This window comes from Thamnophis sirtalis, unplaced genomic scaffold, assembly GCF_051295495.1.
Source record: "Thamnophis sirtalis isolate CommonGarterSnake01/CBP01778 unplaced genomic scaffold, rThaSir2_p1.2 scaffold_8, whole genome shotgun sequence".
Lineage (NCBI taxonomy): Eukaryota > Metazoa > Chordata > Lepidosauria > Squamata > Natricidae > Thamnophis > Thamnophis sirtalis.
This window is the reverse complement of record NW_028261388.1, coordinates 39,875,335-39,893,375: the sequence shown is the minus strand read 5'-3', so window position 1 is coordinate 39,893,375 and position 18,041 is coordinate 39,875,335. Positions and strand designations below refer to the sequence as shown.

General features: G+C 38.2%; 1 protein-coding gene across 1 annotated transcript; it reads left to right on the top strand.

The window, feature by feature from the left end:
* Positions 1 to 3,471: 3,471 nt before the first annotated feature.
* Positions 3,472 to 16,910, top strand: ACP6 (acid phosphatase 6, lysophosphatidic). The gene is made up of 10 exons (XM_014076619.2): positions 3,472 to 3,889; positions 5,365 to 5,493; positions 5,570 to 5,700; positions 6,014 to 6,093; positions 7,901 to 7,988; positions 10,537 to 10,669; positions 11,835 to 11,935; positions 12,110 to 12,205; positions 13,955 to 14,114; positions 15,526 to 16,910. The coding sequence occupies exons 1-10, from the start codon at positions 3,698 to 3,700 to the stop codon at positions 15,664 to 15,666; spliced, it is 1,251 nt and encodes a 416-aa protein (XP_013932094.1). The 5' UTR covers positions 3,472 to 3,697; the 3' UTR covers positions 15,667 to 16,910.
* The last annotated feature ends 1,131 nt before the right edge of the window (positions 16,911 to 18,041 follow it).

Genomic DNA, 18,041 nt, shown 5'->3' with positions numbered 1-18,041 from the left:
TTTTTTCTTTCTTCAGCTGACAGGAATTTTCTCTGACTTTGTATTTCACTTCTAAATCCTTCTATTGCCCTCTAGTGGTCAATGAAATTTAATGCAAACTTTTAATCAAAACTTACAATTTGAAATCATATTAAATGCTAATGGCCAATCATAATGTGATAAATGGAATAAAACACAAAAGGGATTTCTCATCAACATCCATGCCACTAATTTCTCTTAATTTTTTCATAAGAAAAAAGAGAGAATAGATACAGAGGTGGCATGAATAACATATACAAGTCCCTGAGTGATCTTTTCTACCAGAATACAACTGTCATATATATATGACAGAAGCACCCAGCTTGATAGGATATTCATTCTCTAAATAAAAAATCAGGAGAGGATTTCCCCTCTTCACACTACTGCATAATCCTTTTGGGAATGCTATACCTAAAAAAAATACAATAGTCTAACAATTTATTTCCCACAATATTGTTACAGTTGGTGTAAGAAACTTCTGTGTCCAGTATATTTACTAACCCTCTCCTTCCCTAAGGTGTATGGAAAAGCTTGGGTAGAGAACTAGGAAACATAAGCCATAGCTAAATCTTTAGATCCTAATTTTACCTTCCAGGATGTTTACCCAACCACATCCACAACAGTGAAGCACTGTTACACATATAATTAATCCCATAGGCTAATTATCTGTATAAGTAATCCCATGCTAGAAGGCTATTTTTGTTGTTTTAAAAGGACTTTTAAAAGGTTATAATTTACAAAATGAGTAGAATTAGCAATCGAGGATATTCCCATTAAGGTATGCATTTCTTTGCCCTAATTTTCTCATTTCAAGGTCATAGTATGGGAGTCGGGGGCTGTAGTCAACATATCTGGAAAGTGCTGAGAAAAGCTGCAACAGAGTTAAAGGCTTGCTCATTTGCCACGTTTTCTATAGATATAAATCATGGCTTCTTTTAACTTTAATTTAATTTAAAGGAATACTATGTTGACATCATAAGATAAGACAAGAGCAAACAAACTTTCATATAGGCATTGATTTTTCCATATTACTCAGAAGAACTTCACAGGTTTATCAATGGATAAACTTATGGACTCTCAAAATATTCTGGGATGCTCTATCTCAGTTTTTGCCACCCTCCAGATAGGGTGGGATGCAACTCCCTGAATTCCTAGTGACAGTTTCAATCCAAGCCATCTGGAGGAGTCCTCTAAGTATTCTTGCCTGGGAAAAATATTTAGAATAGAATAGAATAGAATTCTTTATTGGCCAAGTGTGACTGGACACACAAGGAATTTGTCTTTGATGCATATGCTCTTAGTGTATATAAAAAGACAAGGTACATTCATCAAGAATCATAAGGTCCAAACACATAATGATAGTCATAGCAAATGACTAATAAGCAATCAGGAAAATTAATACAATATAAATTTTAAAGATACAAACAACAAATTTACAGTCCTGCAGTCGTAAGTGGGAGGAGATGGGTGACAAGAACAATGAGAAGACTAATAGTAATAGTAATGCAGCCTTAGTGAATGTTTTGACAGTGGTGAGGGAATTATTTCTTTAGCAAAGTGATGGCGTTGGGGAAAAAAAGTGTTCTTGTGTCTAGTTGTCTTGGTGTGCAGCGCTCTATAGCATTGTTTTGAGGGTAGGGATTGAAACAATTTATGTCCAGGATGTATGTAAATATTTTCATGGCCCTCTTTGTGACTCATGCAGTGTACAGGTCCTCAATGGAAGGCAGGCAGGTAGTAATTGTTTTTTTTTTCTGCTGTTCTAATTATCCTCTGAAGTCTGTCTGTCTTGTTGGGTTGCACAACCAAACCAGACAGTTATAGAAGTGCAGATGGCAGACTCAATAATTCCTCTGTAGAACTATGACTGCACCATTAGCCAAAAAGTCTCGGCATTTTGATGGCAGAAACTAGATAGTTGGATAGTTGGATTTTTTTTTTGTCAATTTTTAAAAGTTTTTCAAGTCAAGCTGAACTGTAATTGATGACATAAATATGTGTGTATAGAATGCTAGGAATGTTGCCTTTTTCTGGATTTTTTTTTGTTACTTCCAAGTGTAGCCTATAGTCCCAATTTTTACAAATGATCTTCCATCCAAATACTAACCAAATCCAACCTTGTCTGGCTTTTTCAAAATCAGCCATGATCGGCTAGCAGCTGCTAACTTCATATGACAATTCACATGCATAAATTGCTTGATGTTTTTCTGTCTTAATTAGTGTGTGACTTAACTAAATTGTGAACTAGGGCCTATTTAAAAATCCAAGGCTTCATGCCTGTCAGAGCATCTCTCCCTGCCTCCCCATTTTATTGCAGTAGCTCACATTAATGGACTTTTGATAATTGATTTTTCTCCATTGGAAAGACCGTAGTCTATTAATTGAAAGCACGAGGGAAACCTGACAGGCTCATTAAATCCGGCATTATTTTTAACTGATTCAGTGACATGAAATAAAAACTTCTTAGAAAATACTGATAAATAATGAATATTTAGGCGATGCACACTGCAAGTGCTGAAGCAATTATCCAACTGCCATCATTTAATAAATCCAAGTGTGAACAGATTCCATGGGGAATAATTGATTTTCTCACTAGGAAAATTACAGCAAGAGCATTTTAAGTTTGTGATGATCTTTCAGAAGGAAAATCATTCCTGTCGATATGTTCTTGCACTCTCTGCAGCAGGTATAAAATAAGAATATTTTCATTTCTGTGTTTATTAAATAAAAATAAAACAATACTGTAAAGGTTCCCACATGTGCTAGTTGTTCCCGACTCTAGGGGCCAGTGCTTATCTCATTTTGAAAGCTGAAGACCTAGTTCTGTCCAAAGACGTTTCCGTGGTCACGTGGCCGACATGACTAAACACTGAAGGTGCACGGAACACTGTTACCTTCCCACAAAAGGTGGCTCCTATTTTTCTACTTGCATTTTTACTTGCTTTCGAACTGCTAGGTTGGCAGAAGCTGGGAAAAGTAATGGAGCTCACTCAGTTACACAGCGCTAGGGATTCAAACCACCAACTTTCCTGATCGACAAGCTCAGCGTCTTAGACACTGAGCCCCTTTAAAAAAACCTTTACTTTCAAATAATACTGTACTAATCACAAAATCACTACTAGTTTCAGGTGTAGAATATTTTAAACTGGCACTTTTTGCATCTATCAGTGATTAATACTACGAAATTAATACACAACCGACTTGAATTTTTTTTTTTTTTTTTTTTTTTTTTTTTTTTTTTGCTGTATTGCAAATATACCGTGCCATAACTAAGTTAAATCAAAGCCAAACTCTTTCAGGTCCCACCGCCACTCTTTTTCCCCACCGCGTACCAGCCACCGCCACCAGATAAAAAGAACCCGCAGCTCCCGCCCTGAGATTTAAGTGCCCCGATGACCTCTGGGAGTTGTAGTTTTTTAGCGGCAACTTGCCGAGAGAGGAAGGGACAGAAAAGGAAACCTCATTTCCCATGATCCGCCGCCATCCTCAATGTGTTGGGAAGTTCTTTTCGGGAAGTCTCAGCCGCGTTATTTGTCAACCGGAGGATACAAGTGAGGGCGCGTGTTTCTGTTCCATGATAATAAGCGCTGCGTTCCCAAGCAAAGGCAGGGAAGGACGCGGGCGGTTTGTCTTCAGTCGAGCCTCTACTTCCTCTGGCTTTTGAGACTTTTACGTTAGCATGGATCTGTGGGCTCGGGTAGGCATGGTGGGCGCTCTGTCTTGTTACGCGCACCGCAAGAAGAACGTCCTGGCCCAAGCTGCAAAGAGCGACGGAGAGAGCGGCAGCGGCCGGCCAGAGCTGAAATTGGTGCAAGTTCTCTTTCGGCACGGCGCTCGCACGCCCCTCCGGACAATCCCGGGCATCGAGCAGGTGAGCCGCCTTCCTTTCTCCCGCACCCGGCTGGATTATCAGCGGCTGATACGGTCGGTAAAGAAAGCTCTGGTGGACTATCGACGGTGGGAGCGATAATAAAACCTCCAATGCTTTTATAGGTGTGCATCACATATCGACCTAACCCAAAATTTCCGAAGAAGTGCGATTTGGAAACACAATTACCAGTCTCCTTTACAGGATAGTTACTAAGTTTAGATAACTTAGTAAGCACCATGTAAAAGAGCTGGGTAATTTAGATTACTTAATAACCACTGGATGTTGGTTAGAGATCAGTGTACGTTGTTCAGTCACTAAGTCTTGTCTGACTCTTATGGACCATAGCACGTTGTCCCCCTGAGATTCATGTTCCTTGTGTCAATGACACTAGCCATAGGCGATCATATTTTACAAACATTGGTTGTGAAAGAGGATGCCTGATTTGGGTGATTTCCTCTTGGAAACAGAGGACTGCTTGCAAGAACTTTGCTCTTTTTCAGGTGAGCTGGAATAGAAGTTGCTTTTCCTGGAAGTGGTCCAGCTATAATCATGACTGCAGCACAATTAAGATTAAAGATGGAAGGCTGTTTTACTCGTGGCAAAGTTCATTTTTACATGTTTGTACAGCTTAAGTTATGATAAGTATGCAGTATTACTGTACAAGATCAAGTTTTCAGAAAGTTTGCATTTCATAGATCAAATTAGGAAAAAACAACACATCTTCTAAAGGAAACTTTGCAGCTTAATAACATATTTTCAAGAGAATTCCAGTTCCTATGGAATTGGAAATAATTTTTCCAAACTTGCTGAGGTGGAGTAATGATTTTTGCTCCCTGTTGAATCTAATAGAAAAAGGGGGAAATGGCATCCTGATCCACTATGACAATTGTGTTGTTGTTAAATGTTACAGTATTCATAGGTTCAAAGACGAGCATTGTGCACTGAATCTATTTCATAGGGCATGAAGCATTGATGTGCACGAGCAAGTGAAATTTCCTGGAAAAGGGCTTGCTTACAATGAATGTTAATGATTGGGATATTTGAATTTTGATTTTGACTGCAGCTTAATGATCTGAAGGAGCTTTCAATATGTTGAGGACAGCCAAGATTGGAAATATCTGAAGGGTAATAGATAGACTAGATATTTAATGAGGACCCAGATTGTGGGGGCGATATGCTGACTCTGTAAACCGCTTAGAGAGTGCTGAAAGCCTTATGAAGCGGTATATAAGTCTAACTGCTATTGCTAATAACATTCTTTATTTTATTATATATTCAGTCTTAAGGGCCATGAATACATTTTTTGCATCTACATCTAAGCAAAATGTAACCATCTAGTTAGTTCTAATTCCTATTATCCCATTGTTGATTAAACTGAAGTTAAGGAGTAGCTTGAGTAATAACTGAAAAAGTATATGTAGTTTAGAACTTATGATTTTTAAAAAAATCAAACCTTTATCATGTTTTTTAAACAGGTAGACTGGGATCCTACTCTTCTGGAGATCCCTGCTCAAACAAAGTTTCCCTACATAGTAACTAATCTCACTGGTGGACCAAGACCATTTTCTCCTTATGAAGAAAATTACAAAAAAACAGTGCTGAAGGTATTTTGTTTCCAAAGCTTTGCATTTTCCTGCCTTCTAGTGAGCAACTTTAAGTGAAAAAAAATTCTCTTTCTAGGGAGGTGTAATTGCGGGACAGTTGACCAAAGTTGGCATGCAGCAAATGTTCACCCTGGGGGAACGGCTGAGAAAACGTTATATTGAGGAGTCCAATTTCCTGTCATCATCCTACAAATCTTCTGAGGTCTTGTAAGTAGTATATTTTATGTAGTATGTCCTAATATTGAAGAAAAATGCAAAACTTGTCCCCCCACACATACACAAAATAGTCCTGTGAAGTGGGCTAGTCTAAGACAAATAGACTAATTCAGTCACCCAGTGAGCTTCCATTGTTGAGGATGGAATAGAACTTGTATCTCTGCCCCTCATAATTCAGCATCTTAACCTTTACACAACATTTAATTTCAAGAGTCTTGTAATAGTCATCCATAATGTTTGTAGGAGCGTGTTGAAAGCAATGGCCATTTCCACTTCATTTCATTGGCTGCCTTATATCTTGCAGAGTCCGTTCCACTAATATTGATCGGAATCTGGAATCCACACGATGTTTGTTAGCTGGGCTATATCGAGAACAAAAAGAAGGTTAGCGGTGGAAGCTTTTCACTACTATGTTTTCTGTTCTGCTTCATATCATATCTGCCATCATGGATTCCTACTTATTTTGTCACTTTGTCTAGGTGGATAACCCCATAAATAACTAGCTAAAATTCTATCATAAAATGAGGTGTAAAAATGCCCAAATCCATTATCTAAAACCTCACTAAAAAGGCAGCCCAATAAATTCCAAATTCTGTGTGGAACAGATGAAAGTTCTGGGATCCAGAATGTCAGAGGATTTATAGGTTACCAAGAAGTAAGCGTTCTTTTGCCTTAAAGCTGGTAAGATGTCAGTCATGAGAGATGTTAGGGAGAGATGATAGTCTTTGAGCTTAGATTTGATTTGTTATCCCCAGTATTTGTTAACCTTGTTAAAGGTTTTGATTTAAGACATTTAGGCATATGTGATATAAATTAATTTACAAAAAAGCTCACAGTATGAGCTGTTAAATGCAAGAGTTGAATCTATCTCTGGTAAATTTATGTCAATCTTTCTTCCTCTTCTTCTTCTTTCTATTCTTCTATAGCTATCTATTCATCTATCCTATGCTATCCTATCTTTGTATGCTATGCTATTCTATGCTATCCTATCCTATTCTATCCTATCCTTCCTATCCTATATAAAAGGCTGTATGTATGTATGTTCCAGCAAAACTCGAGCACCCCAAGCAATTTCAAACAAATTTGGTGTGTGTATCTGTGTGTTCCAGCATAACTCTGAAACACCTGGCTTGTTAAGGAGAGTGAATGCAGCGTACTAGACTGTACTAGAGTGGCAAGTGCTTTTGATGTCATGGGAGGGAGAAGGGAGAACCTGGACTGTTAAGCAGAGTGAGTGCGGCAGCCTAGAGCGGCAACTGTTTGTGATGTCAATTCCTTAGCAGCTTCCTCTGGAAAGCCAGCAGTGATGTTAGCCCAGTGATGTTCACTATTAGTGAACTAATAGGGAAGTGCCTGATGGATTTGGGGCAATGTGCCAGGGTTGTAGACAGAGTGGGAAAGAGGAGCGCATGGGAGGGGGAAGCAAGAGGGCAGGGATGATGGGCCTGGAAATAGGGAGAAAAAAGGTCCCTCTCAATGGCTCCCTGACAGACAAATGCTTTTGGGCAAAGTGCCAGGATTGTAGACAGGGCGGGAAAGAGGAGCGCATGGGAGGGGGGAGAGAGAAGGCAGGGATGATGGGCATGGGAGGGGGAGACAGGCCCCTCTCAATGGCTTCCTGTCAGACAAATGCTTCGACATCTATAAATACCCAGGCAACACCAGGTTATCAGCTAGTGTGTTAATAAATACTGGATTTTAATTGGCATTTTGTACAATGGGTCCTTTTAGTTTGCAGCCATGATGTATCATTAACTTAGAAAGTAATGTACTTAGGAATAGAGGCATGTAGATTTTGAAGAGTAGGAAAAGTTCTTTACTGAGGTTGGTTAGTAATAAAATAGATAGGATACTACAAATATTTAAAAACAAAAATGCAGTTCAGGTGGATTTATATTCCAGAATGCAAGAAATCCTAGTATGAATCCTTTACATCAGGGGTGTCAAACTCAATTTCATTGAGGGCTGCGTCAGGGTTGTGCTTGACCTCAGGGGAATGGCCCGGGCTAGGGTGGGCGTGGCCAGCTCAATGTCACTTGTGTGGCTCCTGAGCTCCATTTCAGTCGTAACAGCCACCTGCAACACTCTGCCAGTGAAAATAGATCCGGCGCCCAGTCCTTGAGTTTGACACCCCTGCTTTACCTCTTTGATATTACAATTTGTGAAAGAGCAATTTTTCTTAATTACCCAGGAGCTGTTACCATTGTCACAGATAAGGCAGAATCCGAAATCCTTTATCCCAATCCAGGGAATTGCCAACAACTTAAACTTATGCATAGGTGAGTTGCTAGTATATTTTTGGTTGATGTCATTGTATGTATAAAAAACACTGATGTGCCAAAAAGCAGCTTATAATAGCCTTGTATAAAACAGCCATGGTTTCTAATTTGGATTTCTGAACAGAATAATTTTAAAGTATGTAGTGGGCTCCATGTTGATGCCAACTGATATAAGATAGCATCATTATCAAAATCAGCATGCATTTTCCTACATTCATTGGTTATGCTTTTGGGAATAGTAGTTAAATTTGGCTTGTTGTGTGCAGTTGGTCTTCAAAGAATGTGGCCATGCTCCAAGTGTATGCAGGGAGCAAGTTCTACCTTGCCTTTTTTCACCATCATTATAGGGTTAGTGTAGGTAGCTATGAAAGCCTTCAGCAAACGGCTGTAATAATTATTATGAGAGTCTCAAATTTCTGTAATAAGAACAACTGCAAAAAGCTCATGCAAAATAGAAAAAGGCTCATTAGCTGCTCAGATCACAGTTGTATTTCATGATCTACTACTAAACCTCCCAGGAAGCTATTATAAACAGTCTTACGCATAATCCATATGCAGTTTAGGAAATGAATAAAATTCTTTTATAAGGCTCCCTGGAGTTGAAATGAAAAAAAAAGGTAAGATATGGTATCTTACAACAGCTACTCAATCATATGCTGTGCTGATATTCAAAGAAAGATATTTAGTTCGTGGGTCCTTCAATAGTAGCTACGAGGTCCCATGTGTCACAACATCTATTTTTTCCATATACATGGAATCCAAATTAAATGGGAACTAGTATACAACCCTATTTTCAGGTATGCCTCTGGCCCCTGTACTTAATCCAGGGAATCTCTTGGGAAGAAATAATAATAATATAGAAGGCTGCTGCTCAATGTTAAATTTTAAAGTATTGTTGGAAGAAATGTCTTCCTGGATTCAGTTCCAAGTGGGGAAAAAGACAGTGGAAACATGGAGGCTGCTTGGAAAGGTGGTTTAATGGTGGACAGGATCACATGTCTTGAGCTCCTGAACAGAAAAGGGGGATCACATGCTTCAAGATGTCGGGTGAAAAAGAAAGAGAGACAGAGATGATGAAAGTCCCTGGTTTTATGCCCTCTCTGGGATTTGGACCTGAGCTTGTATTCTGATTGGTTGTCAGACTCCCATGGGGCCAAGCAGGAGCACCTCTGTAGGCTGTGTTTAGTCCAGGTTTGGTTGAACATTGCTTCTTCCCAGGTGCCCTGTGGTGAGATGGATAAAGGGCTAATACTATCATGCCTTAATGTCATCACCCTGGGGCTGAAGGCAGGAGATCTTTGTTATGCAGAATAGATTGGCTCAGGCCTTTTAATGGCCCATTGACAAAGGTGGGGGGCTATTAAGAGTGAGTCTGTTTCCTGCCTAAAAACATGTTCCTCCATTTCTTATCCAGGGAAATATAATATTCTGCCTTTTCAATATTTCCCAGGATATTTCATTTTTCTAGGAGAGGGTTGGGTTTTAACTTCCTACAGCATCCCCATGTCATACAAAAGCAAAAGTCAGATGGGATGGTAATGAACATCCTGCATAGCTGTAAAAAGTCTCACCCATACAGTATATCATGTAATAAATCAGTTGTATTCTTATGGACGTCCATGGCCATTTTGTTATGAGGGCCATAATCTACATTGAAAATCTATGCTTAAGAAAAGTGACAATTACTGATCCTGTTGTACTAAAAAGGAAAAAATTATAATGTAAGTTTCAGTCCTGCCATTCTTGATGATGCCCATATAGTGATTGTAGCCTATATACAAGTAGCAGCTACCCCCAAGTCTCCTGACAGCCTGCATCTCCTCCTCCACCTGATGGCTGCCACTTAATATTTGGGACTTGCCACTTCCCTACTGATTTTGGTTGTTGCAAGCGAACATGAAATTGCAAAGAGGTGCTCGATGACCCACAATCTTCACTTTACCATGGCAATGAGGACTGCAGGGATTGCCATCACTAAGTGAGGATGTCATGCAATGTCACACTTTACAATTTACATCACTTTGCAATGGAAATTCCACACCCAATTGCCTTTGTAATTCAAGGGCTACCTGTAGTTGTATGGATAGATCTTAAAGATACTGGTATTTTCTTAAAATGTTGCAAACATGAAATAATATAAGTAGAAATTTAGTTAACCGTCTGCTTAAATCAGCTCTTGCTATTTAAAATTGATTTTGAATTTATCTTCTATATAACTGTTTTGAAAAGGATGCAGAAAGAGTGGTTCAGAACCTGACTGATATCTTAAAGCAATTGTGTTTTTTTACACAGAAAGCTGGAAAAAAAGACCTCAGTGAAGTATAAACCTAAATAGACCTAAACTTTAGGTCTAAACCTAAATAGGTTTATACTTGCAGATTCTGCAACATGCTGAATGATACTTTCAGCCTCTGAAATTCACATTGCTATACCCTTTATTTTCGAGAGATGCAAGCATTAAAACATTAAACATACATCCAGTGTTGATTTTTCTGATCTACAAAGCAAAAATTAAGAAATACCTGAAGCAATTTGTTTTCCTTGACAGAGATGGATGGGCTAGTCTGAATTTGCACCAAGACCTCTTAGAAGATCTGAAAAACATTAAACAAAAGTTGGGCATTAGTAATGAGCAAAAAGTAGACTTCATTGTTCTCCTTGACAACATTTTTGCAGAACAGGTAAACTTCCTATTTTCTTCAACTATTAAAGGGATGTATGCAATTCTGTGGGAAAAGCCACACTCAAGAAATCATAATCAAATATGCAAGATACCTCATTGCAGAAGTAGGAAGACGAGTAAGCAATCCAGCAAGTGAGGCAATTGTTCATCTTCCTTTAAACAACATAAAATGCATTCTTTTGCAAGTCTGAACTGAATCTGTTTATTCTCTAACCAGCTGTATCTTGCCTATATGCTTGATCGCATCTGTTGCTCTTCTCTCCTCATCCCATGTATTTCCATTATTTTTGGGTAAAACTTTATTATTATTATTATTATTATTATTATTATTATTATTATTATTATTATTAAATGTACCTCTTTGTAAATGCTGTATTTCTCCAGCTAATGTCATTTATCTCCTTCAATTCCCATAATCCCTGGTCTGAATTAAACATAGATGGCAAGACAACAGCAAGGGAACACTTGGACCAGCTTTTTACTAATATAATATAGGACCAAATAATGTGTATGCAGTTCCCATTTGTAATTAATATGAATTAGGTCTTTGTGTAAGATTAAGGTAACCCTTTTAAAATTCAAGCTCTATTTCTCTATATTTAAGGTTTGCTTTTTATGTTGATCTCTCGACAAAATCTTTGAAAGACTTGGAGGTCAGCTGAATCTGTATTAAAGTCTGTAGGAATGTAGGAAATGGCTCAGGCTTTTGTAATATTTTCATCAATTGGAAATAATATCAGAACACACATTGCACATTTTATTATGCAGTAAAGATAGGTTGTTTTTCAAGGAATCTTGGATGGTATGAATGGCATATATCATTGGAAAGTCAGAGTTCCTTGCGACATATCCCTGCTCTACGCAAATTTGTAGACTTTTCAAGTTTTGTTCTTGTCTAGCATTTTTCTAATTTTTGAATACTATGGTTTAATTTATATTTAGGTATGTCAGTATATCTGGATTCCTGACCATATAATTTTATTTTAGGCCAAGGAAATGTGCCATTTTGCTATCACCTAAAATTTATGTCAAAATTACTATTCGTTATCGATCTTCAGACTTCAAGTAAAAATGCAGGTGTATGTACATGCTAGTGATCTAACCTTAGATATGTCATTTTTAGACATGTATTTTACTTAATTTACACAATGTTATCTTTTCAGGCACATGACCTACCAAGTTACCCTGTTTTGAAGAATTCTATGCAACTAATTGAGCAGAGAGCTATTGACTCATTCTTTTATATTACAAAAAACAATTCAAGGTGAGGATGGGATGACTGTGCAGCAGCATCAGATTGATACTAATAACTTTAAATGAAGAAGTACTTTAGAAATACTTTAAGCTCTCTTACCTGTTAAACCACTTGTGTAGAACTGATAGAGGCTATAAATTCAAGACTTGTTTTGAAAGTATTTAACATTTTTCTTTCCCATAGGGAGGTTCTTCAGATGACTGTTGGTCCTCTCCTGAATGTCATAGAGGACAACATTATGAAGGCAATAGAGCCTCCCTCTTCTGATATTAAGACCAGGTATGTAAATTGTAGACATTAGTCTCTCTGTCTTCACTTGCAACAGAACACATAATTGAGAAGTATTCAAAGATGAATATTCCTCTGGGCACATCTTGCTAATCAAAATAAGTACATGTGGACCTTACATGCAATTGATAGAGACCAGACCAGACACAGTATAAAGCTGTGGATTTACTTGTTATCTGTCCCTAAATTCTGCACTGGGAAACACTAGTCTTAGTCCAAAACATCTGAATAGGCAAGACATTTGTCTATTTTAATTCTATTGAGTAATTCTGTAATCAAAGTCCCCTCCAGGAATTCAGAAAAATATAAAAAACCTGAATGATGAGACTGTGTTGGCTAATCACTAATGGGTTAGGAAAGTAAATAAGAAAGTTGGGGTTGCTTAGTAGGATGGTGAAGGGACAATCATTTTTTTGTTGTTAGTTGTGAAGTTGTGTCTGACCCATCATGACCCCATGGACTACATTCGTCCAGGCCTTCCGGTCCTCTACCATCATCTGGAGTCCATTGAAGCTCACGCCGACTGCTTCAGTGACTCCATCCAGCCACCTTATTCTGTCGTCCTCTTCTTTTGCCCTCAATCTTTCCTAGCTCTTCTCCAGTGAGTCCTTTCTTCTCATTAGGTGGCCAAAGTATTTGAGTTTCATCTTCAGGATCTGGCCTTCTAAAAAACAATCAGGATTGTATATGGTAGTGAAAGGAAAGTCCGATGCTGTTAAGAACTATACTACATAGGAACCTGGAATGGACAATTATTAGGCAATTGCTATTAAATTATTATTTTAGGTCGTGGTTCTCAACCTTCCCAATGCCAAGACCCTTTAATACAGTTCCAAATGTTGTGGTGACCCCCTACCATAAAATTGGTGTCTCAGTTCCTAAGACCATCAAAGTATGTGTTTTCCAATGGTCCTAGGCGACCCCTGTGAAAGGGTCATTCGACCCCCAAAGGGGTCCCGACCCACAGGTTGAGAACCACTGTTTTAGCTCCTGCATGTTCAATATTGTTTTTGACTGCCTGCATAGCTATCCTCTTAAAAACTCATTTTGGGACACTTGATTACAAGGATTATTTAAGGCTAGATCCTTCAGCCTATGTTTGGAAGAAGAAAAGGATTATTGGTTTCGTAACATAGCCACACAATTCCCATTCAGTCTTTTGTTGTTGTTGTTTGGAAATTTTATGCTAGAACAAACATGTGTAATAGAGGCCCTTCTGTATTACATAGATGTAAGGAAAATGGGTAAACATTGGAAAACACTGGTGACTAACTTTGAGTTAAAGGAAACTTTGTTAGATAAGGAATGCAAGCAAGATTTGTAAGAAATCATGGCAATTTTAATATTTTGGGTTTGTCTTTACATGCTTTAAATTGGGATGATTTTTTTAAAATCGCCTGAATTGTTTTTTTAATATAGATTACATGATTGTCTTTCACAATAGCTACCATGAGATTCTTGAATATTTCCACTAGGTGGAAGAAGCATTCTTCATTTAATCCAGCCACTTCTGCTTGTGTGAAATCATGTTGTTTATAGAGCTTCTATGCTGTTCAAATGAAACTAAATTGCTTTGAGAATGAAATCTTTGCAAAAGGATGGTGTTTTAAAATATTACTTCACTGTTCATGAAAACTAATCCTAAATGGAATAAATATACATGCAATAATAAAATTATTATTAAAATGTTACTTATACATTGAATGTGTTAAGAAGATATTATGTTCATTTTGCATTTAGGAAGCTCATCCTCTATGCTGTTCATGATGTTACACTCTTCCCTTTGCTGGTGGCGATGGGGGTCTTCAATTCAAAGTGGCCTCCATATGCAGCAGATGTGACTCTGGAACTCTATCAGCATTCCAAGGATTGGTTTATACGACTGATCTATAATGGAGAGGTACAAATTCTGGTCCGATACTACTACATGGGCCCCCTTAGCAAGTGTTAGGTTGCACGTTTTATATGAATATTCAAGCAATATAACAGATCACATCAGGAGTGAAATCTACAGTATTTACCTTTGCTACCAGTTCACAAATGTGAGCGCGCGCACCACCTCCACACATGCGCAGAACCTTCCGGGCATGTGCAGAGCATCAAAAATGGATGTGATGATATCCGGGTGGGTGGGCGGAGCTTGCTACTGAGCATGCCTGCAAAGGTAAATAGAACAGCGGGGGGAGGGGATCCGCTTTGCCACATGATTTAGATGAGCTAGAAAGCAGGAAATCTTGCTTTCTAGCTAATATAAATCGTGCATCACTGCTGATCATCGGAAATACCTGTTCATTTGAACTGATAGCATTTTTTTACTACAAGTTCGGGCGAACCCGTCCAAACCAGTAGCATTTCACCCCTGGATCATATCACTTTCTGAAAATGGCATACTGGATCTTTGCCCTCCTGGTTTATTCTAATCTCTGCCTTGTTAAAAATTGAGGCAATAAGCACTGTTTCTATACTTATTATTTCAAAGAAATAATCAATGTGCCTTCAATAACTGATGTGCCCTATAAATTAGGTCCATAACTGCTAGTATCAATGTGTCAATTTCCCCTAGATGCCATATGGGCTTTGTGTCTCATTAGATTTTTTTTCATTGCTCAGGGCAACTGTCTTTTTCTCCCATAGCAATTAACACATCCGTGAAATGCATTAAAAATTTGAAATGAGCCCATTTACCAAAAAGTTGGGGAATTGTGCTCAAAAATAGATCCAATGGCAATTCAAGGTACCGATTGTCATCTTTAAAAGGTATATGGCATGGGACCAGGTTACCCTTGGAACTGCTTTTCCTTAAGCGCTTCCGCCTGTTTTACTAGTTTGGTAGATGCTTGCTTCAGGTTGCCTCCTTTAAATGTCATATAGTGGGACCTAGGAAACAAGTGTCTTCCACAGCTGAGCTTTCCTTGTGGTACAGCCTTCCTCCTGACTTACAAAAGCCCCTTTCCTCCTCACCTTCTGGTTAAAACTTAGATTTTACTTCAGGTAGCTGAGTCAGGAGGGGACGAGAGCCTGATATTTGTGATTCTGCATTGAGATTGTTATAGAGCAGAGATGTCAAACTTTTGTCATCACATGATGTATTCCAACTTTTCCCCCCTTTGCTAACCGGGGATGGGTGTGGCCAGCATGTGACGCATCTGGCCCCTGAGCCATGAGTTTGACACCCATTATAGGGCTTGGTGGTTTGAGTTGGTTTTTTAATTAGTCTTTTGTTATTTGTTAGCTGTCCAGATTTATTTTATATAAGGATGGCTATTCGAATCTCTTTTTAAAAAATAACTTTATTAATTCTTTTACTATAGGAGCTGATTCCCAGAGGATGTAAAGATGGCTTGTGTCCACTAGAAGATTTTTTAAATGCTCTTTCAGTATATAGCACAGAGCCACAGGTGTATAAAATGATTTGTTCCCAAACAGAAGAGACAGTTTTACAACACAATTGATCAGGAAAGGACATCTCTTTCTAAATATTGTAAAAATAATGTATTAATCACTGTTAAAATTTAGTAGCTGAAACAGCAAGAATAAGCTTGTTATAATGGTGAAAATGAATCATGGTTTTACCTTTTGGAAATGAGCATTAGTAGTAGAATGTAAATTATTTTAGACAAGGTATACATTACTACCTGCAGATAATATTAATGTCAAAGCAATTAGCATATCATTCTACAGGTGAAACTCAAAAAATTAGAATATCGTGCAAAAGTTCATTTATTTCAGTAATGCCACTTAAAAGGTGAAACTAATATATGAGATAGACTCATTACATGCAAAGCAAGATAGTTCAAGCCGTGGTGTGTCATAATTGTGATGATTATCGCTTACAGCTCATGAAAACCCCAAATTCACAATCTCAGAAAATTAGAATATTACATGCAATCAATAAAACAAGGATTGTACATAGAACAATATCGGACCTCTGAAACATATGTATGAGTATGTACTCAGTACTTGGTTTGGGCCCCTTTTGCAGAAATTGTTGCCTCAATGCGGCGTGGCATGGAAGCTATCAGCCTGTGGCACTGCTGAGGTGTTATGGAAGACCAGGATGCTTCAATAGCGTCCTTCAGCTCTTCTGCTTGTTCGGTCCCATGTCTCTCATCTTTCTCTTGGCAATGCCCCATAGATTCTTTATGGGGTTCAGGTCAGGCAAGTTTGCTGGCCAATCAAGCACAGTAATCCCACGGTCATTGAAAAAGGTTTTGGTGCTTTTGGCAGTGTGGGCAGGTGCCAAGTCCTGCTGGAAAATGAAGTCAGCATCCCCATAAAGCTCGTATGCGGAAGGAAGAATGAAGTGCACCAAAATCTCCTGGTAGACGACTGAGTTGACCCTGGACTTAATGAAGCACAGTGGACCAATACCAGCAGATGACATAGCTCTCCAAATCAACACAGACTGTGGAAACTTCACACTGGACTTCAAGCATCTTTTAGTGTGTGCCTCTTCATTCTTCCTCCATACTCTGGGTCCTTGGTTTCCAAATGAGATGCAAAAGTTGCTCTCATCATAAAAGAGGACTTTGGACCACTGAGCAACAGACCAAGTCTGTTTTTCTTTAGCCCATGTAAGACGCTTCTGACGTTTGTTGTTCAGGAGCAGCTTGACAAGAGGAATACGACATTTGAAGCCCATGTCAGGATCCGTCTGTGTGTGGTGGCTCTTGATGCACTGACTCCAGCCTCAGTCCACTCCCCAACACTTTTGAATGGCCTTATTCTGGCAATCCTCTCCAGGCTGCGGTCATCCCTGCTGCTTGTGCACCTTTTTCTTCCACTTTTCCCTTCCACATAACTTTCTATTAATGTGCTTTGATACAACACTTTGGGAACATCCAACTTCTTTTGCAATTACCTTTTGAGGCTTTCCTTAAAGAGGGTGTCAATGATGGTTTTCTGCACAACTGTCAGGTCGGCAGTCTTTCCCATGATTGTGATTCCTACTGAACCAGATTGAGAGACCATTTAAAGGCTCAGGAACCCTTTGCAGGTGTTATGGCTTAATTAGCTGATTATAGTGGGACACTTTGAGCCTAGAAGATTGCACCTTCTCACAATATTCTAATTTTCTGAGGTTGTGGATTTGGGGTTTTCATGAGCTGTAAGCCATAATCATCACAATTATGCATGTAATGAGTCTATTTCATATATTAGTTTCACCTTTTAAGTTGCATTACTGAAATAAATGAACTTTTGTACGATATTCTAATTTTTCAAGTTTCACTTGTATATAATATATTCCTTCAGTGATATATTTAAGTTTCCTTTTATACTTAAAGAACATGGTCTGCTTTTTAAAGTTTGAATCTTACTAACCATTTTAACTTGAGATGAATACAGTCATCTTTGTATACAATTTTTTTAAGTTAAGGTATAATCACAGAACTAATTTTTCCTACCTATTTTTAATTAATATTAATTTAAATGAAGAGCCTGCCTAAAAGTATAGCTCTTAGAAACTACTTGCATTATGGATAATAAAGTTTATTTCTTTTAAATCACATTGTCCTTATTACATCAGTTAATAAAGCTAAGGCTGAAAAATAATTTCTCATTTGAAACCTGAAATGGGAAAGAGCTTATTAGATACGGTATCCTAGGGGAAATGGTTAAACAAATTAGCTGTGTGTATCATTGAGCCAGAAAATGTTTACTGTTTTCAAGAATGCAGACAATGTTAATTGCTGAAGTAGTGAAATCAATGGACATTCCATGTGGCTCTTAACTGTTAATAGTATTTGTGTAGACTAATAGTATTTACTATAATATTAGAATCTGATTGTAAAATCAGATAGTTTGTTATAGGTTATAGCAAAAATAG

Coding starts and splice junctions, on each gene's coding strand:
- ACP6 (XM_014076619.2), top strand. CDS start 3,698: ATGGATCTGTGGGCTCGGGTAGGCATGGTGGGCGCTCTGTCTTGTTAC. Junction 5,494..5,569: donor ACAAAAAAACAGTGCTGAAG/GTATTTTGTTTC, acceptor TTCTCTTTCTAG/GGAGGTGTAATTGCGGGACA. Junction 7,989..10,536: donor CAACTTAAACTTATGCATAG/GTGAGTTGCTAG, acceptor TTTCCTTGACAG/AGATGGATGGGCTAGTCTGA.